This window comes from Onychomys torridus, chromosome X (assembly GCF_903995425.1).
Source record: "Onychomys torridus chromosome X, mOncTor1.1, whole genome shotgun sequence".
NCBI classification, from domain to species: domain Eukaryota; kingdom Metazoa; phylum Chordata; class Mammalia; order Rodentia; family Cricetidae; genus Onychomys; species Onychomys torridus.
Window position 1 is genome coordinate 12797064 of NC_050466.1, and position 27215 is coordinate 12824278.

The following is a 27215-nucleotide window of genomic DNA, read 5'->3' on the forward strand; positions in this document are numbered from 1 at the left end:
TTCCTTTCCTTAGTAGCTTTCTTTGGTTCCTAAGCAAAGATGGATATAGCTTGATTCTTTAAGGTAATCACGCCTACCTAGTCTACACTACTGCACTCTCATCGCTTACATGAATTGTTTACATTACTAGATATGATTGAAGGACTGAGCAATGGAAAGAGATGTGTTTTGTTTATTCTTAATTCCATACTAACCTTGGAAGATATGGCTTACTTCATTGTTTTAATGTTCTCAGCTTCATATAACATATATAAAACATATAACAGTTTGTGAAAAGTGCTTCTGAGATGCCCTAGTGCTTCTGCCTTATGATAATGTTGTATTTGTAGGTCAGCATTGCTTGTCCTGAGAGAATGGAACCTATCACAAAAATCTCCCATATTCCACCTAGCCGGTGGGCCTTAGTTTGCAGCCTGTGCAAGTTGAAGACAGGAGCTTGTATTCAGGTAAGTGCCCTGAGAAGTAGTGGAATGACCTAAAACCAAGTTGACCTAACTCGTCCCAGTAAGAGTATCCTGTTAACCCAAAATCTTACCTCTCATGTGCAGGATGCTGCCATTCCAGAGACAATTTGTGGAAATCTTTTTCAGATGTTGCTTCTGAGTTATTCAGCCTGTTTCTTTTTCAAAGATTTATTTTTATTTGTGTGTATGTGTGGAGGTACTATATGTATGTGAGTGCCCCCAGAGGCCAAAAAAGAGTGTTTGATCTCCTGGAGCTGGATTTACAGGTTGTTGTGAACCACCCAGCATGGGTGCTGGGCATTAAACTTGGATCCTCTGAAAGAGCAATAAATGTTCTTAACCACTAAGCCATCTCTCTGACCCTTTACTTATTCTTTTGGTTTTTCAAGACAGGGTTTCTCTGCATAGCTTTGGAGCCTGTCCTGGAACTCAATCCGTAGCCCAGGCTGGCCTTGAATTCACAGAGTTCCGCCTGCCTCAGCCTCCCAAGTGCTAGGATTAAAGGTGTGTGCCACCACCACCCAGCAACCTATTCTTTTTAACATTCATATTGGTTGCCAGGCATAGTGATATACACCGTAGGCCCAGCTATTTAGGAAATTGAGGCAGAAGATTCATTTCAGCTCATGAGTTCAAGGCCAGCCTGAACAACATAGTGAGACCCTTTTTCAAAATAATACTCATAGTGGTATTAAACCTTTATCTTTTAATGTCAGCACTCATGAGTTAACTGACTCTGAAGCTGAGTGATGTCATTCTGAGTGGGATTAAGCTATAACTAAACTATATAGCCCATGTTTTGATGAGTCTTATCCATTAACTGTCAATGAATTTAAGATACAGGATGATTACATATATGGCTCTGTCAACATTTAGGTGTGGAAAGGTACATTTGAGTAGATAAAGTCTGACGACTAGTTTGACATAGACATAGACATCTATGTTGCATGTGGTAGTACAGGTAATATGTTCTGAGATATTTGAGGTACAATATCACTTGACTTTCTGTTCCAAACATAATAAGGTGGTGATGTGGAAGGTTCTAGCCCACTGTGGGGTGGAGGTTCCAGTCCCAGGCTAGTGGTCCTGGGTGCTATAAGATAGCAGTTTGAACAAGCCACAAGGAGCAAGACAGTGGACAGCACTCTTCCAAGGCCTCTGCATCAGTTCCTGCCTTAGGTTTCTATCCTGATTTCCTTGGGTGATGCAAGTTCTGAGATTAAATAAATCCTTTTCTCCCCAAGTTACTTTTGGCCATAGTTAGTTTTTTGTTTTGTTGTTGTTTTGTTTTTTCTGGTTTTTTTTTTTGAGACAGGGTCTCTCTGTGTAACATCCCTAGCTGTCCTGGAACTCACTTTGTAGACCAGGCTAGCTTCAAACTCACAGAGATCCATATACCTCTGTCTCCTGAGAGCTGGGATTAAGTGCACGGACCACCACGCCAGACTTGGTCATGATACTTTATCACAGCAATAGAAAAACCTAAGCTACTAAGCTAACACATTGTTTATCTAAGTTCCTTCCTATTTGCTCTCCATATATGAGCCTCTTAAAGGCCAAGATGATACATAGTTCCCTCACTAGTATTCATTTAGGGTGCATTGAATAAATACACATATGTTTCCTTGTATCAAATTAATTTGTAATACATATTTTCCATTAAAACAAAATATTTTCCATTTGTATTATTTAATAATTTTACAGTGGAGATTGAATTCATATTCAATTATTTATTTATTTATTATTTATTATTTATTTATTTATTTCTCACTACGGTACCTGCATTTCCCACTATTTTGCTGTTAAAGATTATTTTTTACACTGGTTAGTAATTAATAACATAGCTAGTGAGAGAAAACATTGGCCTTAGCCCTTGCAGATCTGAGTTTGCATTGCAGCCTTAGGCTCCACACTCCATCTTCTGTTATATTGTTCAACTATACGTTTTATCTTCCCTAGTTTTGTTCTGCGCTTTTTCCCACACCTTGACATTGATAGACATACAATAAATACTAGATTGATGGATGGATGATGGATGAACAGATGAGTAGATGGAACATTCTAGAGGAGGTTTCTCACCTGCAGACCCATGGTTCTTATTTTAATTTCTTAAAGTTCAGATTCTTGATTTTAGAGAAATCTTCCTAAATTGAGGTTATTATGCATTTTTATTTTTTGTGTGGTACTAGGGATTAATCCCAAGATCTCAAGTGTGCTAAGCAAATGCTCTATCACTGAACTGCATCTCTATCACAAACTTTAGTATAAGGGATTTAATTTATTCAGCAAATGTGTATGCCTAATTTTATACTAGGGTTTGGGTCTACTAATGAAATAACAAAGAACTAAGCAATAGATGTTAAATACAATGTTAAAAGGTGATCGCTGCTGTAGAAAAGACTGTGGAAGACAGTAAGAAGTTGGGAAATGTGATGTAAGGAGCATGAGTTACAAGTTTAAGCTGAGTGATTATTAGGGTAAGACTATGGAGGTAACATAGGAACAAAGACTAAGTGCAAGAGAAAAGGCTATGCAGATGTTTAGGATAAAAGTGTTTCAGGCACAGGAAACAGCCATTGAAAAGACAGTGAGATAGGAGTGTGCCTGGCCTATTTGATCAACAAGAAAGAATCCAGCAAGATGAGAACGGAATGTTTGGGAAAAGAAGATCAAAGAGATTATATGGGGCTTTATTGGTTAGAGCAAAGACTAGTAAATTTGTACTATAAATAGGAAGATAGTAAATATGTTGGGCTTTGTGGACCATGTAGTTTCTTGTCACAGCTGTTCAACTCCACCTTGCAATGCAAAGGCAGCCATAGACAATATTTAAATAAATAAGAGGCTTTTTGAACATGAAGGCTTCTGATAATCCCTTAGCAGATGCTAGTCTGGGTTCAAGCTAGTCTAGGAAGACCCTGGATTTTGCCCAGATTCTAGACTTACTTGCTTTAATTGCCAGATTTCTCTGTTCTGTATCTTATATTGAAGTCTCTGTAGATCTTAAGGCTTGACCCAGTCTACAAATTGAGACCATGTCTAGAAAAAAATATGGCTTTGAAACTGAGCATGATAGCATACATCTATAATTCCTAACACTTGGAATGCTGGGGCAATATTACCACCAGTTCAGGGTCAACCTAGGATATATAGTTAGACCCTTTCTTAAAACACAGAATGGAAAGAAGGAAAAGATGGAGAAAGTGGAGAGGGAAAGGGAAGAGAAGAGAGAAAAGGAGGAATGTACTCTTTGGTGCCAGTCTCCCAGGATTTGAAACCTCATCTTCTTGCTGGTTATGTAAGCTTATAAAAGTTACCTAACTTAAAAAAGTTACCTAACTTTTCTGAGCTTCAGCTTCCACATCTATAAGTGGAGACAATATTGACAATAAGATGGCAGAGAGCTTAGCATAGAACCTAAAAGATAAATATACAAGTTAGTGGGACTGCTAATAATTGCATATGTCCATATTATTATTCCCTAGAGTAAATCTGATTATTGATAGAAATCCCTAACATTCATTTGGCCAGCCAAACTGAATAGAATCATCCAACATTTGTGGCTTGGATTAATGGTAGAGAGATATGAGCCTGTCTGAAGTCACATACAAGTATAGAGAATTTAAATTGGAAAGCTAACGTGAGTTTACTCTTAAGCCAATATGAGTTCAATTGTAATGGAAATTAACTTCTAAAAGATAAAATCTTCAAAAAATGTGGAACTGGTAAATAAAGTACATTCTTTTCAGTGACTATTAAAAGTAATATAATGAGGAAAATGAAATACTGAGATTAAAGGGAATTCTGAGGGGATAACTTGATGGTTAAATACTTGCTGCACAAGCATGAGGAAATGAATGTGAATCCCAGCACCTATTTAAAACTAAATGTTTGGCCTCCTACATCTGTAACCCTAGCACTGGGAGTGATGATGTGCAGAAGCAAACAGATCCTGGAATCGCTAAACTGGCTAGCCAGTCAGCTGAAATAGTGAACTACACATTCAGAGACAGACCTTGTCTCAAATATAAGGTGGAGAGCAATTAATTAAAGAAGACAGCTGACGTCAACCTCTAGCCCCTACATGTGCACATAGCAACATAAAAGGGCATTCTCCTCCACCCACCTAAGAAAGCACTTCATTGTTTTTTTCACATATTTCACAATTGGTTTTTTTAATTAAGAAATGTTTTATTCATTCCACATACCAACCACAGATCTCCCCATCCCCTCCTCCAAAAAGGTATGGCAGGTCCAAGCCCCTCCCCCTACATCAAGGCTGTGTGCAAGGTATCCCACCATAGGCAATGGGCTCCAAAAAGCCATTTTATGCACCAGGGATAGATCCTATTCACACTCTCAGGGGCCCCTTAAACAGACCAAGCTACAGAACTGTCTCACCCATGCATAGTCCCAGCCCATTCCCATGCAGGCTCCATATCTGTCAGTCCAAAGTTCATGATTTCCCACTGGCTTGGTTCGGTTGTATCTGTAAGTTTCCCCATTGTGGTCTTAATGCCACTTGTTCATAGAATCACTCTTCTCTCTTTGACTGGACTTCTGGAGCTCGGCCTGGTGCTTGGCTGTGGTTCTCTGCATCTGTTTCCATCAGTTACTGCATGAAGGCTCTATGGTGACTGTTAGGGCATTCACCAGTCTGACAACTGGGATAGGCCAACTCAGGCACCCCCTCCACCATTGCTAGTAGTCTAAGCTGGGGTTATCCCTGTGGATTCCTGAGAACTTCCCTCACACCAGGTTTCTCTCTATCCCCATGTCTCCCTCTATCAAGATATCTCTCCCTCATTGCTCTCCCTCTCTGCCCCTGTTCCAGCTCAACCATTTCATTCCCCCATGCTCCCATCCCACATTCCCTACCCTCCATTGCTCCCCTCACTCCCAGTTTACTCAGGAGATCTCATCTATTTCTCCTTCCTAGGGGGGCCCATGTGTCCCTCTTATTACCTAGCTTCTCTGGAGCTGTGGATTGTAGTCTGGTTATCCTTTGCTTTATATCTAGTATCCACTTATGAGTGAGTGAGTATATACCATGTTTGTCTGAGTCTGGGCTACCTCACTCAGGATGATATTGTCTAGTTCCATCCATTTGCCTGCAAATTTAATGATGTCATTGATTTTTACTACTGAGTAGTACTCCATTGTATATATGTACCACATTTTCTTTATCCATTCTTCAGTTGAGGGGCATCTAGGTTGATTCCAGGTTCTGGCTATTATGAATAATGCTGCTTTGAACATAGTTGAGCAAGTGTCCTTGTGGTATGCTTGAGCATCCCTTGGGTATATGCCCATGAGTGCTATCTTTGGGTCCTGAGGTAGATTGATTCTCAATTTTCTGAGAAACCTCCATACTGATTTCCAAAGTGGCTATAGAAGTTTGCACTCCCACCACCAGTGGAGGAGTGTTCCTCTTGCTCCACATCCTCTCTAACATAAGCTGTCACCAGTTGTTTTTGATCTTAACCATTCTGATAGGTGTAAGATGGTATCTCAGAGTTGTTTTGATTTGCATTTCCCTGATGACTAAGGATGTTGAGCAATTCCTTAAATGTCTTTTGGCCATTTGAGATTTTTCTGTTGAGAATTCTCTGTTTAGCTCTGTAGTAGCCCTTTTTTTTACCTTTATAAAAGTAGATTCAGTAATCTACCTTTTTTTATTATTATATTTGTGTTTTAATTTTACACATCAGCCATGGGTTCCCCTGTCCTCCCCCATCCCGCCCCCACCCCCACCTTCCCCCCATCCCCTCCCCTCTTTTCCCATCTCCTCCAGGACCAAGACTCCCCTGGGGATTCATTTAAACCTAGTGGATAAAGTACAGGCAGGTCCAGTCCCCTCCTTCCATTTTTTAATTGGATTGTTCGGTATTTTGATGTCCAGTTTCTTGAGTTCTTCATAGGAGATCAACCCTCTGGCAGATGTGGGGTTGGTGAAGATCTTTTCCCATTCTGTAGACTGTCATTTTGTCTTATTTACCGTGTCCTTTGCCTTACAGAAGCTTCTCAGTTTCAGGAGGTCCCATTTATTGAATATTGCTCTCAGTGTGGGTGCTGCTGGAATTATATCTAAGTGTTGTCCTGTGCCAATGTATTCAAGGCCACTTCCTACTTTCTTGTCTATCAGGTTCAGTATAATTGGATGTATGTTGATGTCTTTGATCCACTTGGACTGGAGTTTTGTGCATGGCAATAGATATGGATCTATTTGCAATCTTCTACATGTTGACATCCAGTTATACCAGCACCATTTGTTGAAGAGGCTTTCTTTTTTCTATTGTACAGTCTTGGCTTCTTTGTCAAAGCTCGGTGTTCATAGGTGTGAGGGTTAATGTCAGGGACTACAATTCGATCCTTGTCAGATTTTATGCTAATACCAAGCTGTTATTAGTACTATACCTCTATAGTAGAGCTTAAGGTCAGAGATAGCGATGTCTCCAGAGTTTCCTTTATTGTACAGGATTGGCTATCCAGGGTTTTTTGCTTTTCTATATGAAGTTGAGTTTTGTTCTTTCAAGGTCTGTGAAGAATTGTGTTGGGATTTTGATGGGGACTACATTGAATCTCTAGATTTCTTTTTGTAAGATTGTCGTTTTCATTATATTGATTCTACCTATCCATGAGCAAAGGAGATCTTTCCATTTTCTGATATCTTCAATTTCTTTCTTCAAAGACTTAAACTTCTTGTCATACAGGTCTTTCACTTGCTTAGAGTTACCCGAAGGTATTTTATATTATTTGTGGCCATTATGAAGGTTGGTGTTTCTCTGATTTCTTTCTTAGCCCATTTATCATTTTTATATAGGAGAGCTACTTTTTTTTTTAGTTAATCTTGTATCCTGCCATATTGCTGAAGGTGTTTATCAGCTGTATGAGTTTCCTGGTAGAATATTTGGGGTCACTTACATATACTATCATATCGTCTGCAAATAGCAAAAGATTGACTTCTTTTTTTTCCAATTTATATCGCCTTGATCTCCTTTTGTTGTCTTATTGCTCTAGCTAGGATTTCTAGTACTATATTGAATAGATATTGAGAGAGTAGACAGCCTTGTCTTGTTCCTGATTTTAGTGCAATTGCTTTGAGTTTCTCTCCGTTTAATTTGATGTTGGCTGTTGGCTTGCTGTAAATTGCCTTTATTAAGTTTAAGTATGTTCCTTGTATTCCTGATCTCTCTAGGACCTTTATAATGAAGGAGGTGTTGGATTTTTTCAAAGGCTTTTTCAGCATCTAATGAGATGATAATTTTTTTCTTTCAGTTTGCTTATATGGTGTATTATATTGACAGATTTTCACATGTTGAACCATCCTTGCATCCCTGGGATGAAGCCTACTTGGTCATGGTGGATAATTTTTTGATGTGTTCTTGGATTTGGTTTGCCAATATTTTATTGAGTATTTTTGCATCAGTGTTCATGAGGGAGATTGGTCTGTAATTCTCTTTCTTTGTTGTATCTTTGTGTAATTTGACTCTCAGGGTAACTGTAGCCTCATAAAAAGATTTTGGTAATGTTCCTTCTGTTTCTGTTGTGTGGAACAGTTTGAAGAGTATTGGAATTAGCTCTTCTTTGAAAATCTGGTAGAATTCTGTGCTGAAACCATATGTTCCTGGGCTTTTTTTGATTGGGAGGCTTTTAATGACTGTTTATATTTCCTTAGGGGTTATTGGTCTATTTAAGTAGTTTATCTGGTCTTGATTTAACTTTGGTATATGGTACCTATCCGGAAATTTACCCATTTCTTTCACATTTTCCAGTTTTGTGGAGTATGGGTTTTTAAAGTATGACCTGATGATTATCTGGATTTCCTCATTGTCTGTTATTATATCTCCCTTTTCATTCTGATTTTGTTCATTTGGATGCTCTCACACTGCCTTTTGGTTAGTTTGGATAAGGGCTTTTCTATCTTGTTGATTTTTCTCAAAGAACCAACTCTTTGTTTCATTGATTCTTTACATTGTTCTCTTTGTTTCTGTTTTATTGATTTCAGCCCTCAATTTGATTATTTCCTGCCCTCTATTCCTCCTGGGTGAGTTTGCTCTTTTTGTTCTAGACCTTTCAGGTGTGCTGTTAAGTCACTAGTGTGAGAGTTCTCCAACTTCTTTACATAGAAACTTAGTGCTATGAATTTGTCTTAGCACTGCTTTCATAGTGTCCCATTAAGTTTGGGTATGTTGTACTTTCATTTTCATTGAATTGTAGGAAATCTTTCATTTCTTTCTTTATTTCTTCCTTGACCCATTGGTGAGTCAGTTGGACATTGTTCAGTTTCCATGAGATTGTAGGCTTTCTGTAATTTTTGTTGTTGTTGAAATCTAACTTTAAGCCATGGTGGTCCAATAAAATACAGGAGGTTATTCCAGTTTTTTTGTATCTGTTGAGATTTGCTTTATGACTATGTGGTCAGTTTTAGAGAAGGTTCCATGGAATGCTTAGAAGAAGGTATATTCTTTTGTGTTAGGGTGGAATGTATCTATTAAGTCCATTTGAGTCATAACACCTGTTAGTTCCCTTATTTCTCTGTTAAGTTTCTGTCTGGCAGACCTGTCCATTGGTGAGAGTGGGTGTTGAAATCTCCCAGTGTTAGTGTGTGGGGTATAGCTGGAGTTTTCTCCAGTCCTGTCTGGGCCCACAGCTGCTCAGACCCAAGAAAACACACAGTGACTTATATTACTTAAAAACTGTATGGCCGTGACAGGCTTCTTGCTGTCTAGTTCTTATATCTTAAATTAACCCATTTGTATTCATCTATAAGTTGCCACATGGCTTGTGGCTTACCGATACTTTACAGCTTACTTCTCATGGCAGTGGTGGCTAGCAGTGTCTCCTGACTCAGCCTTCCACTTCCCAGAATTCTCCTCTCTGCTTATCCTGCCTATACTATACTTCCTTCCTAGCTATTGGCCAATCAGAATTTTATTTATCAATCAATCAATCAATCAATCAATCAGAGTAACACATTCATAGGGTTTGATGTGTGATTTAAACTTTAGTAATGTTTCTTTTACAAATGTGGGTGCCCTCTTATTTGGGGCATAAATGCTCAGAATTGAGACTTCATCTTGGTGGATTTTCCCTGTGACAAATATGTAATGTCCTTTCCAATCTCTTTTGATTGATTTTAGTTTGAAGTCTATTTAATTAGATATTAGGATATCTATCTACATCAGCTTGATTCTTTATGTCCATTTGATTGGAAAGTCTTTTCCCAGCCTGTCTTTGAAGTTGAGGTGTCTTTCTTTCTATCTATCTATCTATCTTTCTCTCTCTCTCTCTCTCTCTCTCTCTCTCTCTCTCTCTCTTTCTTTCTCCTTCCTTCCTTCCTTCCTTCCTTCCTTCCTTCCTTTCTTTTTTTTGAGATGTTTTCATATCCACTCTTTTAGCCTGTATCTTTATATAGGTGAATTGAGTCCATTGATATTAAGGGATATTAATGACCAGTGATTGTTAATTCTGGGGGGGGGGGGGTTTGGTTTTTTTTGTTTGTTTGTTTGTTTTTTTTTGGTGGTAGTGTTGTATGTTTCCCTTCTTTGGTATTTGTTGGTGTGGGATTATCTATTGCCTGTGTTTTCATGGGTGTATATAACTTCCTTAGGTTGGATTTTTCCTTCTAGTGCTTTCTGGATTTGGCTGGATTTATGGATAGGTATTGTTTAAATCTGGTTTTATCATGGAATATTTTGTTTACTCTGTCTATGGTGATTAAGAGTTTTGCTGGGTATAATAGTCTGGGTTGGCATCCATGGTCTCTCAATGTCTGCATAACATCTGTCCAGAACCTTATGGCTTTCATAGTCTCCATTGAGAAGTCAGGTATTATTCTGATGGGTCTGCCTTTATATGTTACTTGGTCTTTTTCCTTTGCAACTCTTAATATTTTAACATTATTCTGTATGTTTAGTGGTTTGATTATTATGTGGTGGGGGAATGTTTTTTGGTTTTTTAGGGGGGATCCAGTCTATTTGGTGTTCTGTAAGCTTATTGTATCTTCATAGGCATTTCCTTCTTTAGGTTGGGAAAGTTTTCTTCTATGATTTTGTTGAATATATTTTCTGTGCCTTTGAGTTGATATTCTTCTCCTTCTATCCCTATTACTCTTATGTTTGGCCTTTTTATGGTGTTCCAGATTTTCTGGATGTTTTGTATTCTGACTTTTTTGGCTTTAGTGTTTTCTTTGACTGGCAAATCTATTTCCTCTATTGTTTCCTTCATGGCAGAGATTCTCTCTTCCATCTTTTATATTCTGTTGGTTATGCTTGCATCTGTAGTTCCTGTTCATTTACTCAGATTTTCTATTTCCGCATTCCCTCAGTTTGTGTCTTCTTCATTGTTTCTATTTCAATTTTCAGGTCTTGAACTGTTTTCTTCACCTGTTTAATTGCTTTTCCATGGTTTTCTTTAAGGGATTTATTGATGTCTTCCCATTTTTTGTTTGTCTTTTCCTCAATTTCTTTAAGGGAATTTTTCATTTCCTCTTTAAAGGCCTCTATCATCTTCATAAAGTTATTTTTAAGGTCTCTTTCTTCTGTTTCTTCTACGTTGTGATGTTCAGGTCTTGTAGAACCACTAGGTTCTGGTGATGCCATATTGCTCTTTATGTTGTTGTATGTATTTTTGCGCTGCTGTCTACCCATCTCTTCCTCCAATAGGTACAAGAGGTGTCTGTGTCTGAGGGAGCTGTTCTTGGTTGCACTCTCTGCTGGCTGTGTCTGTGTCTCAGGAGTATACTCTTGGTCCACTCAGAGCTCTTGGTCCAATCAGGTTTGGCGGATTCTGTGTTCAGGGAGCTGCTCATGCTCCTATCAAAGCTCTTGGTCTAATTAGAGCTGACAGATTCTGTGTCTCAGGGAGCTGCTGAGGTCACGGGAGGATGGGTGAGTTTGGGGCAGGTAGTGGGTCTTGTAGATTGCAGAGTCCAATGGAGAGTGTTGGTGGGGATGCCTGCCTACAGGAGTCTTCCATGCTGGCCTGCACCTGGGGCATGCATGGGTCGGGGAAGTGGGGGCACAAGTTGTGGCCCCAGGGCCTGGGTCCTAGAAATAAGACTCTTGGGCTAGGAGAGGAGATGTAGCTGGCGGGATCTATTTCACAATTTGTTAATACAAGTTGTTCTTGTTCTGAGATTTATAATCTCTGCTTTTGGGAGCCCAAAGCATTTTAAGGGAAGATAAATGTAAACATGGGCCAGACATGATGTGATACATGACTGTAACTCTAGCACTTGGGAGATAGAGGAAATCAAAGCCAGCTTTTGCTATATAGTCAGGCTATCCAGTTCTAAAACAAACAAAAAAATGGGACAAGTTAGGTAACACTTCAATGATACCTCTTTTTAGATTGTAAGGCTTAGAGATAAGAGCTCATAGTATACATGTTAGAGTATAAGAATGGCAAAAGTAAGTTTTGTAGAGCAATTTAGACCATTTGTGGCATTGTTTCTATAAACAGTTGTGGGATATTTATACACTGTGTGAAAATGTATTGCTGTGATTGGTGTACTAAAAAGCTGAACAGCCAATAGCTAGGCAGGGAGAGGTTAGGTGGGACTTCCAGGTAAAGAGAGAAGAAGAGATGAATCTAGGCTGGGGGAGACGCCAGAGGACATGGAGAGGAAACAGTAGGTGCAAGATAGAAGAGAAGCAAAAAGCCATGAGGCAAAATGTAGATTAATATAAATGGGTTAATTTAAGTAATAAGAGCTAGTGGGACAAACCTAATCCATAGGCATGGCTTTCTTTTTTTAATATTTCATTTATTTTCTTTATTTTTTTATAATTTAATTTGATTTTACATATCAGCCATGGGTTCCCCTGTCCTCCCCCCTCCCGACCCCACCTTTCCCCCAGCACAGCCCCCATTCCCATCTCCTCCAGGGCAAGACTTCCCTGGGGATTCATTTAAACCTGGTGGATTCAGTACAGGCAGGTCCAGTCCCCTCCTTCCAGGCTGAGCAAGGTGTCCCTGTATAAGCCCCAGGTTCCAAACAGCCAGCTCAGGCACTAAGGACAGGTCCAGGTCCCACTGCCTGGATGCCTCCCAAACAGTTCAAGCTATTCAGTTGTCTCACTTATCCAGAGGGCCTGATCCAGCTGGGGGCTCCACAGCTTTTGGTTCATAATTCATGTGTTTCCATTAGTTTGGCTATTTGTCCCTGTGCTTTTTCCAATCTTGATCTCAACAATTCACGCTCATATAATCCCTCCTCTTTCTCGCTAATTGGACTCCTGGAGCTCTGCCTGGGGCGTGGCCAAGGATCTCTGCATCCACTTCCATCAGTTATTGGATGAGAGTTCTAGCACACCGGTTAGGGTATTTGGTAGGCATGGCTGTCGTGCCCGCCTCGACCAGCAAGGAAGACGCGACACCAGGATCCTTCTCATTACAGTTTATTCAGACCTTTGATTAGTTGCATTGTGTCTCTCTCTCTCCGGGCAAGCCTCTCCCAGCACCTAAGTAGGGCTGGGCTGCCAACCCCAAGCAGCCACGTGGGCACTGTCCACAGGTTCATGCATATGCCAGCAACACACGAATCCAGCCATAGCCAAATAAGGAACTGTTTACCATAAAGAGTGTTTGCCATCGGGAAGGCAGAGGGTAGAAGCCAGAGCCATCTTTAGGGTGCGGCTACACGCGGCTCTCTACACATGGCTTTCTTTTTTTTTTGGTTTTTTTTTTTTTTTTTTTGGTTTTTCGAGACATGGTTTCTCTGTGTAGCTTTGTGCCTTTTCTGGAGCTCACTTGGTAGCCCAGGTTGGCCTCGAACTCACAGAGATCCGCCTGGCTCTGCCTCCAAGTGCTGGGATTAAAGGCATGCGCCACCACCGCCCGGCTAGGCATGACTTTCTTAATAATAAATCTCCATGTTGTTTTTGTGAGCTGTCAGCTCAAAGAAAAATCCATCTACAGTAAACAATAAATTATAAATTTTTTCTTGAGACAGCCTCATTATGTAGCTCTAGATGTCCTGGAACTCCCTATATAGACCAGACAATAAATAAATGTTTGTCTCCAAAACCTGGCTGGGCTTTTCTCTTTTAGCCCTAAAGTGTACAGACTTCCAATTATAAATACTACAGAATAACGTTTTCTAAAACTAGATGGTTTTATGGCAGAGTTTGCTAAGAAAAATTCTTTACTATCATTCATGTATTTGTCTTTTTGTGTAATTTATTTCTCTACATTCTATAAATTGGTCCTGAGAGACATCTGTTTTAACATTCTATTTGTTGTTGCTAAAATATGCCTTTTACTGTTTGGTTTTTAAGTGTCTGTATAGTTTTTTTAGCCAAGTGATAATAAAAAATACTCAGATAAAAATGCATCTTGAGCTTACCATCATCCTCATTTTCATGAGGTTTGTCAAATATGTGAAAATTTTAAGGATATATATTTCCATGTAATATAACCAAATTTTCCAAAAGAACTATCCAGAGCTAAGGAGGGATGTTTTGTGAGAATGTGAGCTTTTTTCAGTGAAAGAATCTAGTATGTGGCTAAGTTACCACTTAATTTGAAAGGGACATGTCTAAATCAGGTACTTTTTAGAAATTTAATTAATAGTAAATGTGAGACTAGTTTAGATGATATTAGTATTATGTCCCATTCCCAAAATTCTTTTATCTCATTGAATTTAAGTGTAAACCTCCTGCCAGCAGTTGGTGGTACACACCTTAATCCCAGCACTTGGGAGGCAGAAGCAGACAATCTTTGTGAGTTTAAGGCCAGCCTGTTCTACATAGTGAGTTCCAGGACAGCCAGGGCTGTTAGCAAGAGAAAACCTGTCTCCAAAAATTTGCTTTAATGGTTAACAGCATTGTGTTAAGAGAAGGGGACTAAATATTCAAGAGAAATGAAGTAATTATACAACAAATAATAAAAGACATTCTTCAACAACTATCAATATAGTGTTAAAAACAGATTGTCTCTCAGATCAAAGTTATAGAACATAAAAATATAGACTGCACCAAATAAAAAATGGATAGATGATAATTAGAAATATCTCTTAGCAAACTGTCATAAAACCATCTAGATTTAGAAAAGATCATTCTGGGAGCTGAAGAAATGGCTCAGCAGTTAAAAGCATTTGTAGTTCTTATAGAGGACCCAGATTCAATTCCCATCACCCACATAGGGCTGCTCACAACTCCATAACTCCAGTTCCAGGTGATCTGACACCTTTTCTGACTTCCATGAGAACTGCATACACATAGTAAATATACATACACATTCACATAAACCAAATATTTTTTAAAGTCATGTGATATTATAACTGAAGGTTTGTACATTTTGGTGGTAAAAAGGAAAAGCCAACTATTAGAAAATAATGCTGCTGTTATTTTGTTTTCATTTCTGTTGGGTATCTTGAATTTCTAAGAAGACTGTCATGCACTGTGTTCTTTCTTTCTTAATTTATATCCAAGCTTATTCTCTGTTTAATTATCAAGACTCCCAACGCATGTACAGTAAGCATAGTGGCCTCCAAATGCAGGCTTCCAAAAGAATTAGCACTTGCTTTAACTATGAAAAATCCTACTATTTTCTTCTTTTAAAAAATAATTACTCTTGCCAGGCTGTGGTGGCACATGCCTTTAATCCCAGCACTCAGGAGGCAGAGGCAGGTGGATCTCTGTGAGTTCAAGGCCAGCCTGGTCTACAATGTGAGTTTCAGGACAGCCAGGACTATTACACAGAGAAACTCTGTCTCGAAAAACCAAGTGTGTGTGTGTGTGTGTGTGTAACAAATAAATAAATAATACTTACTCTTAACTTTTCATTCAGAAAATTAAGGAGATTTAATTTAATTCAGAAAGTTTTTGACAGTATAGATGGTCTCATCCTATTTTCTTAGAAATAAAATCTCTTACGTTAGCATATATGTGTACCAATGTATTTCAAAATCTCTTAAAAGGAAAACTGTAACAGTTTAACCATAACAAATGGTAATTTAGCTTAAGCACAGGAATGCATCTGTCATGGGCTAGATTCTTCCTGCTCTGTTTCCCTATGAATAGTCAGTGTGTGATCCATAGTAATGTGTTGAATCTAACAGTGGATGGCAGAATAGCAAAAACTTAATTTGAAAATGTCTGTTTTGTTTTGTTTTGTTTTGTTTTGTTTTGTGTGTGGTCTAGTTTGGTTGAAAATGTGGTTAAAGTGACTGAGGAGTTAAATGACTGAGTATTTCATTTTTTTTTAAATAACATGTTTTTATTGAGGGAGTGCACATGTGAAGATTAGGGAATAACTTATAAGAGTCAGCTTGGTAGCAAGGCCTACTTATTTGCTGAGCCATTGGTCCTCATAGTATGTAATTTTAATTAACTTTTTTTGTAGTTTAGGAGATGAAACCCAGGGCCTCACATGTGTAGCACAAGGGCTCTAACATTGCTCAACATCTTGGCCCCATTTAAATTAATTTAAATTTAAATAGCCTTTCATGATTAGTTGTCTAGTCTAATGCGTAGCTCAGCTGTATCAGAACAATTTCAGGAAATTAGGTTTTTTTAGATACTGGAGTTCCTGTGACCTTTTAGAGCCATTGATGTCCTAGCAATAATATCAACTGTGTGTCTTTTCTTTCATTTATTCTGAGCAACTGCTTTCTCAGTAGTTTATGGTGTTACCTGAATTGATGACATACTGGTGCATAGGTAGTTGACATAGCTTCTGTCTTAAGCTTTATGTCCAGGAATTTTTCAGCTATTAGTAGGGAGTGTGTAAAAAGTACTACAATAAAAGCATATATAGGTAATGTGGAGGATGCAGAGAAGAAACCATTTACATAAATCAGAGACTTCTCAAAAAAAAGGCAACTCAATGCTTGCTACTTAAATTGAAACGTAAAAATGGAAATTTCATATTTTTGCCTTTGTTTTTACTGTTTTCTATATGAGCAAGTTTCCTGGGTAACTTGTAAAAAATTCTTACTTACAAAATATTTTTCTCTTTGTTTCATCTTTTTTTCTTTACTTATAAAATATTTGTCATGGTCAAGCCTTCCCCCTGTCTTTCCTTTGCTTTCTATAAGCTCACAGTTGGGGCCCAGAGACAGAGAGTTCCCTATCTTCTTCCCATGTACTGTCTTAACACATTTTTTTTCTCCTTCAGTGCTCTGTGAAAAGCTGTATCACTGCCTTCCATGTCACCTGTGCCTTTGAGCATGGCCTAGAAATGAAGACCATCCTAGATGAGGGTGATGAAGTAAAGTTCAAGTCATTTTGCATCAAGCATAGCCAAAACAAGCCAAAAGTTGGGGAGGCTGAGTACCACCACCACAGAGCTACTGAGCAGAGCCAAGCAAAAAGTGAGAAAACCAGCCTGCGGGCACAGAAGCTTTGTGAACTAGAGGAAGAATTCTACACCTTGGTCCAGGTAGAAGATGTTGCCAAAGAGCTGAGGTTATCTGCATTAACTGTCGACTTTATCTATAACTACTGGAAACTGAAGCGCAAAAGCAACTTCAACAAGCCATTAATTCCTCCAAAAGAGGAAGAGGAAAATGGCTTGGTACAGCCAAAAGAAGAAAGCATTCATACTCGCATGAGAATGTTTATGCACCTGCGGCAGGACTTAGAGAGGGTAAGTTAACCAGCTCTGACTATTGTCAACATAGAAATAGGAGATACCACTTCCAGTTTTAAAATGATCACCCCATTATATAGTATGAGCTTTTGTGTCTTTCCTTATCATCTAAGTTTACTGTGGTTCCAGACATTGAGTTCTGTTTAAATTTTGACTGGTGATAGAAAGGCCTCATGTATTTGCTCTATGAACTTTGAATTTATTATTCTCAGTTGTTTACTTTTTAATTCACTGTCAAAAAATGGCTCAGCTATATTTTACTGACATATTTCTGAGACTGAAGCCTGATGAGTGAAATTTTTTCAGAAAAGCACTATCTCAGGGTTTTTCAGACTTAGCACTGTTGACATCTTGAGCTGCATTAGTTATTGTGGAGTACTACCCTTTATTGTAAGTGACAGGATAGGATGTTTAACAGCATCAGTGACCTCTGTCTACTAGATGCCAGTCCCCTTACACACTTGGTTCTAACAAACAAAATTGTTTTCCAAATTTACTAGGTTCCTCCTAGGGGCTAAAATCATCTCTGGTTGACAGCCACTTCACTGGGTAATTGAACTCATGATATATTCATCAGGTAGATTAAGTACTTTAAGAATTCAAAGAAAAGTTAGGTGCTGTGTTTACCCTAGGAAATTTCATAATTGTCTAATTCTAGAAATGAACCAGGCCTGGTGGTACAGATGCCAAATGCTATCATTCATACTCAGGGATAGAAAGGGAAGACTAAAGTATGATGCCATCATCTTCTCAGTTGGATTGTGTACATAAATATTGATCCTGTTAGATTGTAGACTAGAGAATAAGTTTCAGAGAGAACCTTAGAGCACTTGCTCTTAAGCAGATTGACATAGGAACCATGTCCCCATGATTGTCATGCTGTAGTAATTCCTTTGATTTTGGTCATGGTCTGTGGTCCTTCACTCCTCACTCCCACAGCCACCAGAACTCAGTGGACTTCAGTGTAACTGAACAATTTCAACTGTAAATTCACTTAATATAACAAACATCTTTATTTGCTGGGGATTGGGCTTGTAGGTCCGAAATCTATGCTACATGATAAGCAGGCGAGAAAAGCTGAAACTGTCACACACCAAAGTGCAAGAACAGATCTTCGGTTTGCAAGTCCAGCTTATCAACGAAGAAGTTACAGAAGGTAACAACCCGTGTGTTAAAACTGTCCTAGCAAATATAGAGACTCTGATTATAATCATTTTTACCATGTAGTTTTATGTCTATTATGCCACTTAAAAATAGTTTCATTTGCTTTAATCTAATCCTGATAATAATGTGACCTATTTTACTGTCAACTTAAAAGGTGGGAAATTAATTCCTGGATGGAAACCCCCCTCCCAGAAAAAAATGAAAGGAAGGAAAAGAAATTCAAGGATAGGATTAGAGGAGTTGCAAGTCCAAGGCAGATAATCTGTTAAAACAGATCCTTAGACAGAAGTTAAAAGAGATATATTTCTTTCCCTCAAACCTTGCCCTTCATTTCTCCCACTGTCATCCAGGTTGTTCATGTAGATCTCATCCATTTCTCTGTCATTGGGCGATCCCTGTGTCTTTCCTAGGGTCCCGTTTTCTAGGTAGCCTTGCTGGAGTTGTGTAGCAGTCTAGTCATCTTTGTTTTACATCTAGTATCCTCCTATGAATGAGTACATACCATGTATGTCCTTCTCAGTCTGGGTTACCTCACTCAGGATGATTTTTTCTAGATCCATCCATTTGCCTGCAAACCTCATGATGTCATTATTTTTCTCTGCTGAGTAGTACTCCATTGTGTATATGTACCATATTTTCTTTATCCATTCTTCAGTTGAAGGGCATCTAGGTTGTTTCCAGGTTCTGGCTATTACAAACAATGCTGATATGAACATAGCTGAGCAAATGCCCTTGTGGTATGATTGAACATTCCTTGGGTACAGCTGGGTCTTGGGGGAGTTGGATTCCCAATTTTCTAAGGAAGCGCCATATTGATTTCCAAAGTGGCTGTACAAGCTTGCATTGCCACCAGCAGTGGAGGAGAGTTCCCCTTGCTCCACATCCTCTCCAGCATAAGCTGTCTTCTGTGTTTTTGATCTTAGCCATTCTGACAGGTGTAAGGTGGTATCTCAGAGTCGTTTTGATTTGCATTTCCCAGATAATTAGGGATGTTGAGCAATTCCTTAAATGTCTTTCAGCCATTTGAACTTCCTGTGCTGAGAATTCTCTGTTTAGTTCTATAGCCCATTTCTCAATTGGACTGTTGGGCATTTTGATGTCTAATTTCTTGAGTTCTTTATATTCTGGATATCAGCCCTCTGTCAGATGTGGGGTTGGTGAAGACCTTTTCCCATTCTGTAAGCTGTCGCTTTGTCTTGTTGACCGTGTCCTTTGCTCTACAAAAGCTTCTCAGTTTCAACAGGTCCCATTGACTGATTGTTTCTCTCAGTGTCTGTGCTACTGGTGTCATATTTAGAAAGTGCTCTCCAGTGCCAATGTGTTCAAGAGTACTTCCTACTTTCTCTTCTATCAGGTTCAAAGTAACTGGATTTATGTTGAGGTCTTTGATCCACGTGGACTTAAGTTTTGTGCACAGTGACAGATATGGATCTATTTGCAGCCTTCTACACATTGACATCCAGTTATGCCAGCACCATTTGTTAAAAGAAAGCTTAGGGGAGCAGGAGATCCCAGCTGGATCAAGAACAGAAAGGGAGAACAAGGAATAACAGACCATGATAAATGATGACCACATGAGAACAGGAATAGGCAGAGTGCTGGAGAGGTCCCCAGAAATCCACAATGATACATCCTCTGTAGACTGCTGGCTATGGTCAATAGAAAGCCTGATCTGACCTAGTCTGGTGATCAGATGGCCAAACACCCTAACGGTCGTGCTAGAACTCTCATCCAATAACTGATGGAAGTGGATGCAGAGATCCTCGGCCAGGCCCCAGGTGGAGCTCCAGGAGTCCAATTGTCGAGAAAGAGGAGGGACTGTAAGAGCGTGAATTGTTGAGACCAAGATTGGAAAAAGCACAAGGACAAATAGCCAAATGAATGGAAGCACATGAATTATGACCCAAAGGCTGTGGAGCCCCCAGCTGGATCGGGCCCTCTGGATAAGTGAGACAATTGAATAGCTTGAACTGTTTGGGAGGCATCCAGGCTGTGAGACCGGGACCTGTCTTTAGTGCATGAGCTGGCTGTTTGGAACCTTGGGCTTACACTGGGACACTTTGCTCAGCCTGGAAGGAGGGGACTGGACCTGCCTGTACTGAATCCACCAGGTTTAAATGAATCCCCAGGGGAGTCTTGGCCCTGGAGGAGATGGGGATGGGGGGAAGATGGGGGCAAGAACAGGAGGGGGGAGGACAGGGAAACCCATGGCTGATGTGTAAAATTAAACCACAAATATAATAACAAAAAAGAGATATATTTCTAAAGTTTTAATTTATTCACTAATATTTATTCAGAACCTACTAGGGCAGTGGTTCTCAATCTGTGGGTCATGACCCCTTGGGGTTAAATGACCTTTCGCAGGGGTCACCTAAGACCATTGGAAAACGCAGATATTTACATTGTGATTCATAACAGTAGCAAAATTACAGTTGTGAAGTAGCAACAAAATAATTTTATGGTTGGGGAGCCATTAAACATGAAGAACTGTTTTAAAGGGCTGCAGATTAGGAAGGTTGAAAACCACTGTTCTAGGGACTAAGAACTAAACTAGAAGATAGAGCAGTCAACAGAGAAATCCATGCATTACCTACTTGATGAGTGAGATAGGTAATGATAATTACAGTACCTAAAGTGGAAAGCTTGGCTAGAATTATGACAGTCATATACAGTGATACTTCCCTATGTTTCTTTTTATACAGAAATAGGTGGGAGAACATGATCATCACTAAGGGTAACTTGAGCAAAATGTATAGAATCAGCACCTGCTAAAGGCAACCATAAAATAAGAGAAACACATAGAAACAAGATGTCAGGTAGGCATCAAAAGCAGGAAGTAGCAGGGATACTCAGCCACAAGGTTACTTTGTAACATGACTGTCAAAGCAATAAGCAAAAGACAACAGGGAGGACCTCCTGTGTGCTGACAAGATTAGACTCATCCAAGTGGCTTCTGATTATAAGAATATGGCTTACAGCATCAACAGGTGGCATAAAGCCCTAGCAGAGATAGAGGCTGTAGTTGTTCAAAATGGACCCTTGGGGAATGCATGCTACCCTTTAGGATACTTACAAGCCATCCTCTCTATATCTCATTTTTATGAAACTACATGTTGTAAGACTATAATGGGCAAAGACCAATTGTAGGGTGATTAATAACAGGTAATTAATAACATCCCTGGATAATCCCTGGATAATCCTATATGTTGTGATTCTTTCTTGCTGGCCCTTACCACTATCAAACCTCATCCAGGGCCAGCAAGATAGCTCAGAAGGTAACAGCATTTGCTTCAAAAACCTGGTGACCTGAGTTTGATCCTTAGAACCCATGTAAAGATGGAGAGAACTGACTCTATAATATCATCTACCTCCACACGCATGCTATTGCATATGTGCCCCTACATGGGTCCAGTAATATTTTTAATGATTCCACATCCCATAATGATAGTTTGTAATCAGGATATTGCAGACTAAGGGCATATAATATTAAGGAACCACCCACGACTTCTAATGCCAAGTTAAAATACCTATGTACCTTTCCCCTACCAAATCCTGTACTGTGTTTCTGCAGTTCTCTGTTTGAATTATTTGGGAATGCCTGGAGAAGATAGGGGGATAAAATCTGAAATGTCTTGTATTTGAGGCACATCTTCAGCCCTGCTTATTACCTGTATGCCCAGTCATAAACACACAAAGAACACATTCCAAAACACTGTGAGTGACATTCTTTATAGCAATGAAAGGCAAGGAGAAGTCTAGGGGAAGAGCTTTGTTAGTGAGTCGAATTCCCAGCACTCAAATAAAAAGCCTGTGTGGTGCACACCCTTGTGATGTGAATCCAGTACTAGTTATGTGGAGACAGGAAGATCCCAGGAGTTTGCTAGTCTAGCCAACTGATAAACTCCAGGTTCAGTGAAAAGCCCTGTCTCAAAAAATAGAGTGTGATTGAAAAAAACATCCAGCATCGACCTCTGGCCTCTATATGCATGCACACATGTGCAGTTGCCCCCACACATACACAAAGAACGGCTTGGAGATAGAGACATAAGACAGAGCACACTAGTTGTTGCTATTGTTTTACAGGTTAGGAAAGCAATGGTGTAAAGGTTAAGAGCCATGGATAGTGCTTTCTGTGAGACTCTGGGTTCATCCTGTACTGTGAGTTCACTCCATCTGCTCACCGTAGTATACATGCTCATCAAAGACAGGTGCTCATTAGACATTTGGAACAATAAATTCATGAACTCACTTTGTGATGCACATATGCTAATAATTAAATCAGTTGTTAAACAAATGTTTCTTTCTGATTTCAGGACTTTCTTTGACAAATGCACTAGAGAACTCATTGTTTTACCCACCACCACGAATTACCTTAAAGTTGAAAATGCCTAAATCAACCTCAGAAGACTGCAGAGACAGCTCCACAGAAACCGAGCACCAACCTTCCTCTCCTGGCAGCAGCTCCCCTGGTCACAATAAAAGGAGCCCACAGATGCTTGAGGAGCCACTGGACATGAATGTGAAAATATATCCAAGACATCCACTAGAAACCAAGAGTAACTGTTTGCTGCCTAGCCGCAGCCATTCTCAAAGTGAAGCCAAGAGTTCCAGTCCTGCTCAGAGAACTCCATCTGCAGAGTTCTATCATGGGCAATCATTAGGGAAGCCTCTGGCCCTTCAGGCTGCCCTTCATGGACAGGCTTCTATTGGTAATGGGAAGAGTCAGGCTAACTCCAGGCTCGCTAGTTCCAATGGCCTGGAGGGCAACTGGTCTGGGAACATCACCCAGAAAGATAATTCAGATGAGGTGTTCTGTGACCAGGAGTCCATGCTCAGCTCCCACTTGCCCAGTCAGGGTAACAGAAAATCTGGCATAGAACACTTCAGCAGGTCCTTTAAGGAGGCCACCAATACATGGGTGAGGCCCACTGAGGACCTCCAATATTGTGTTAAGCCAACTAAGAATGTGAGCTCTAAGGAGCAGTTGTGGGGTAGACAGCTTCTCAGGCGGTCAACAGGAAGAGCTCCATATCAGGAAACCGATGGGTATTGCCCTGATTTAGAGCCCAGCGATTCAGAAGCGGAAGGGGAGGGGAATAAAGAAACAGCAAGGGTAAAGAAAGAAAGTTCTGACAGTGAAAATCCTTCTCATGATTCTGCTCGGGAGTGCCATGGGAAAAGTAAGACACATCCTCATTCCCATAGCTCAATGCAAAGGTGATCAGAAACACCTAAGGGTAACGCAGCCGTTGCCTTTGCCCCACATACTGGGGGAAATCTAAACACCAAAAGGATTCTAGTGTATATTAGGAGGAATTGCAGGGATGATGGTTTGACATTTTTTGAAAAGGTTTCAGGTCTAGTTTTTATAAGCACATTACAAGAGTTGCAGATTGTCTGGAGTTGCTTTGTTGGAGGCTGCTGGGAATAGTTGGGCCCAGAGTATTTGCTTAGTAAGTACTTTGGAGCTGCTTTTTGGTTACATTAAAATACTGATTAGTCTACATATTAAGAATCCTTGCATTGTTGATGGATTTGCAAAAGAACATGACAGACACTAAAAACTACTTATCTTTTGAAACTATAACATGTGACTCCTTAGCATTCATGTTTGTAGAAAAATTCTAATTCCATTGGTATCTATAAAACCTCTTCAAGGGAGAGACCAGGAGAGTGGCATTCTCAGATGCTGTCACTTACTATTGTCGTCCTTGCTTCATGCAAGGCTGAGTTTCTTTCACAGTACCATAGCATATGAAGTCAATTCTAAGTGTCCAGTGCCTGTTCCTAGACCTGCTTGCTGGGAATACACTCATAACTCTCTTATCCAGCTAACAAGCTAACTTGTGGATAGTGTTTACAAAAGTACAGAAGTACTACTTCCAAGGAAAATGCTCTGCTTCTCAAGGCATTTGTGAAGACTTCCAGAGCCTTTCCCAAAGTGTGACCTTTTCTGGGATATTTGTACCAGGTCAGGGTTTTTTGTGTTGTTTTCAAATAAGTTTGACTAAAGTTTGGCTGACAGTTTTTGTATACCTGCTTTAATGTTTATAAAATTTTTATTGAGGTATAATTAAAATATAGTGTAATGCACAGAGGGTTAAGTATTCTTACCTGCTTTAATTTTGAAACAGATTTTTATTGTCAGACAAATTTGAAAGCATGTGTTTTAACACATGTATATAATTTAGCTTTGTATGAATTTTGAAACCAAGGCAATTTCCCAAGCATAAAAGTTGGAGCCATTTTTCAGAACTTGCTTATACCACATTACCAAATAATCAGCCTTTATTCATTTCTAGAGGAAGAGAATTTTGAAGCAGAGGATGAAACAGTTTTGGTTCCCATTTAAGAAAAAGGGGGAAGTAGCAGTTTATAAAACTGTGAGGCAGACAGTAAGTCTCAGCTCCCTTTTCTTCTTAGCCTTAAAATAATATTCTCTTTCTTCTAGTTTGGGAACATATAGAGAGATTTTTCAAACAAGAGGCCATTTTCAATTTCTGAAAGTTTCATGCTGGTGAAAGAAGCCAGCTGCAGTCAGTGCCAGTGAGAGGGCAATAGCCCTCTAGCCAATGCAGTGGAGCAGTTTGCCTCTCTCCCATTTTCCTTCATAGAACCTTGTTAAAGGCTTCTTTAGGGTTTTGGGGTTTTTTTTTGTTTTTTTTTTTAAACTTTTATATTTTGCCTCTCCTTTGGCTGCATCTTCAAAATGTTTCTTTTGTGCCTATAAACATGTGTGAACATAATATAATGTGTAGTAGATGTCCTGTATTTTATTTTAGTTGAAAAATGAGGAAGAGAATTTCCTCTTAATACCCTCGGCCTCTGCTTATTTGAGTACTCATAGGTACATACAAATTTGACACTTTCATGGTAATGAGAGTATAATGGAGGTGAGTGGTAAGTTCCTTACATTAAAGGCCAGTCAATCAATTGCCTGTGTCCTTTCATGCCTTTGAATTCTGAGTGGTGAGGGGGGGGTGGGAGGGGAGTCTCAAACATGAAAACAGCGCTTTAATACTAGCCATTGGGAGAGTATTGCCTGAAATATCATTCAAGTCAGGGAGATAAAATGGTAATATTTTTACAGAATATTCCTGGGTAAACAGATGAGCCTTCAGTTTGTATACATTCCAAATGCCCCAAACTGCATCTGCAACATTTTGTTCTTTGAAGTATTACCTCTTAACCTTTGTTAATGTTTTTTGTCTTGTCCTATATAATTCAAGTTTTGAAGATAAAATCAATCTTTTTTCAAATGTCACCTTTTTATCAATACTTTTTCATTAAATTATGAAAACTGTTAACTATTGTCAGTGTGGTAATTTTCTGTTTTGGCATACTGATTTTTTAAAATCTATGAGTTTATTTATGTTAGAAGAGAGGTTCAGGGATGAAAAATTGAATGTTTAGAAGCACAAACCATCTGGGTATGGTGACATACACCTAGAATCCCAGCATTGAAGGCTGAGGCATGAAGATAATAACTTCTAGGACACCCTGGGATACATATCAAGGCCCTATCAAGAAAAAGCACGAATTTTAAAAAAAATTTAAAAAAAAAAATTAAAAGTAAAGGCCGGGCATTGGTGGCGCACGCCTTTAAGCCCAGCACTCGGGAGGCAGAGGCAGGCGGATCTCTGTGAGTTCAAGGCCAGCCTAGTCTACAAAAGCTAGTTCCAGGAAAGGCGCAAAGCTACACAGAGAAACCCTGTCTCGAAAAATAAATAAATAAATAAAATAAAAAATAAAACATTAAAAGAAAAAGCACAAATTCACAATTCAGGTCAATACCAGAAGTCAAAGAGAACTCTTTGTGCTTTGCCCAGAAACCATGATTTCATCAGGCTAGTAAGATAAAGACCTTAGGATCATCATTTTAAATGGCCAGGGACATAGATCCTATTTAAAGTGACAGGATACACAAAGCTATTGTTTATAATACTCATTATATAATGCAGAGCTCTGGGAGTCTGTCATGTAATCAGGTCTCATGGCAGGACTTTGAAAAGGGTAAATATTTTCAAGTTGTCAAAGGTCATTGAGTAAATCAGTAGTGAAAGATAAAAGGGATTGTTTCTTCCTCTACCTACCTCACTTGTTAATAGGTGACTGCTCTGGTAATTCATTCTGAAGATTTTAAACTACTAAGTATATCCTGTTACAGCCAGCATAGTCTCAGGGTTTTTTTTCCCCTGCAAGATCAAAATCCTCAATGTTTGCTTGTTTATTTGGGTTTTTTGTTTTGTTTTGTTTTTCTGTTTTGCAGTGCTGAGAATGGAAACAAGGACTTTGATTATGCTAGATAAGCACTCTCCCACTGAGCTGCAAAGCCCGTTACTGGCTTTAAGAACTGAAGAAAAGTACACAACAGCAAAAGTATATTCAGCACCCATTAACTCATGTGGTATTATTTCAAAAACTGTATTATATAACATTTGGTTTCTCAGTTTGACTGTTTTGTGGAAAACAGCAGTTATGTGATAATGGCTTTAAAGGAAGGTTTAGTTAATAAATCCCACCTTGGGGCTGGCCGTCTATACAGCCAACTTTGTAACATTCAACTTAGCACTGTTAAAGGAGGCTTCTAGGAGTTCAGTTGATTTTACTTCACAAAATGGAAGAGATTATATGATCTAAAGACTTTTGTCTTTGCAATGAAATGGGCAATTGCACAACCCATTGTGTCTAGTCACTGGTGAATTCTTCCACTTTATACTCCAAATACATTTATCATCTTATTGAGGTGGATTGTGGTGTGAGCATTTTGCAAGGCCTGACTACCAGGCTCCAAACATCCTTCCCCTCCCTTCACTGTTCCTTCAATTCCCTTCTGTTTCAGTTAGGATAAGTAAGTGGCAAGTAGCTTAGAAATAATCTGGAAATATGAACCTTGAGCAGCACAGGCTGTGACCACAACCAGAGACTAGAACTGAGAGAACATCTTCACAACCACCTTTTGCTGAGTTATGGGAAGTATTGAGCTGT

The 27215-nt window shown here is 39.3% G+C and overlaps 1 protein-coding gene across 1 annotated transcript in view; it reads left to right on the forward strand.

The window, feature by feature from the left end:
* Jade3 (jade family PHD finger 3) overlaps positions 1-24881 on the forward strand; it is a 130160-nt gene extending 105279 nt beyond the window's left edge. The window contains exons 10-13 of the mRNA XM_036174852.1: positions 330-446; positions 16590-17060; positions 18102-18219; positions 22541-24881. Of these exons, the coding sequence (XP_036030745.1) occupies positions 330-446; positions 16590-17060; positions 18102-18219; positions 22541-23448 (1614 nt within the window). The 3' untranslated portion in view covers positions 23449-24881. The remainder of the gene's footprint in view (positions 1-329; positions 447-16589; positions 17061-18101; positions 18220-22540) is intronic.
* Positions 24882-27215: the final 2334 nt, after the last annotated feature.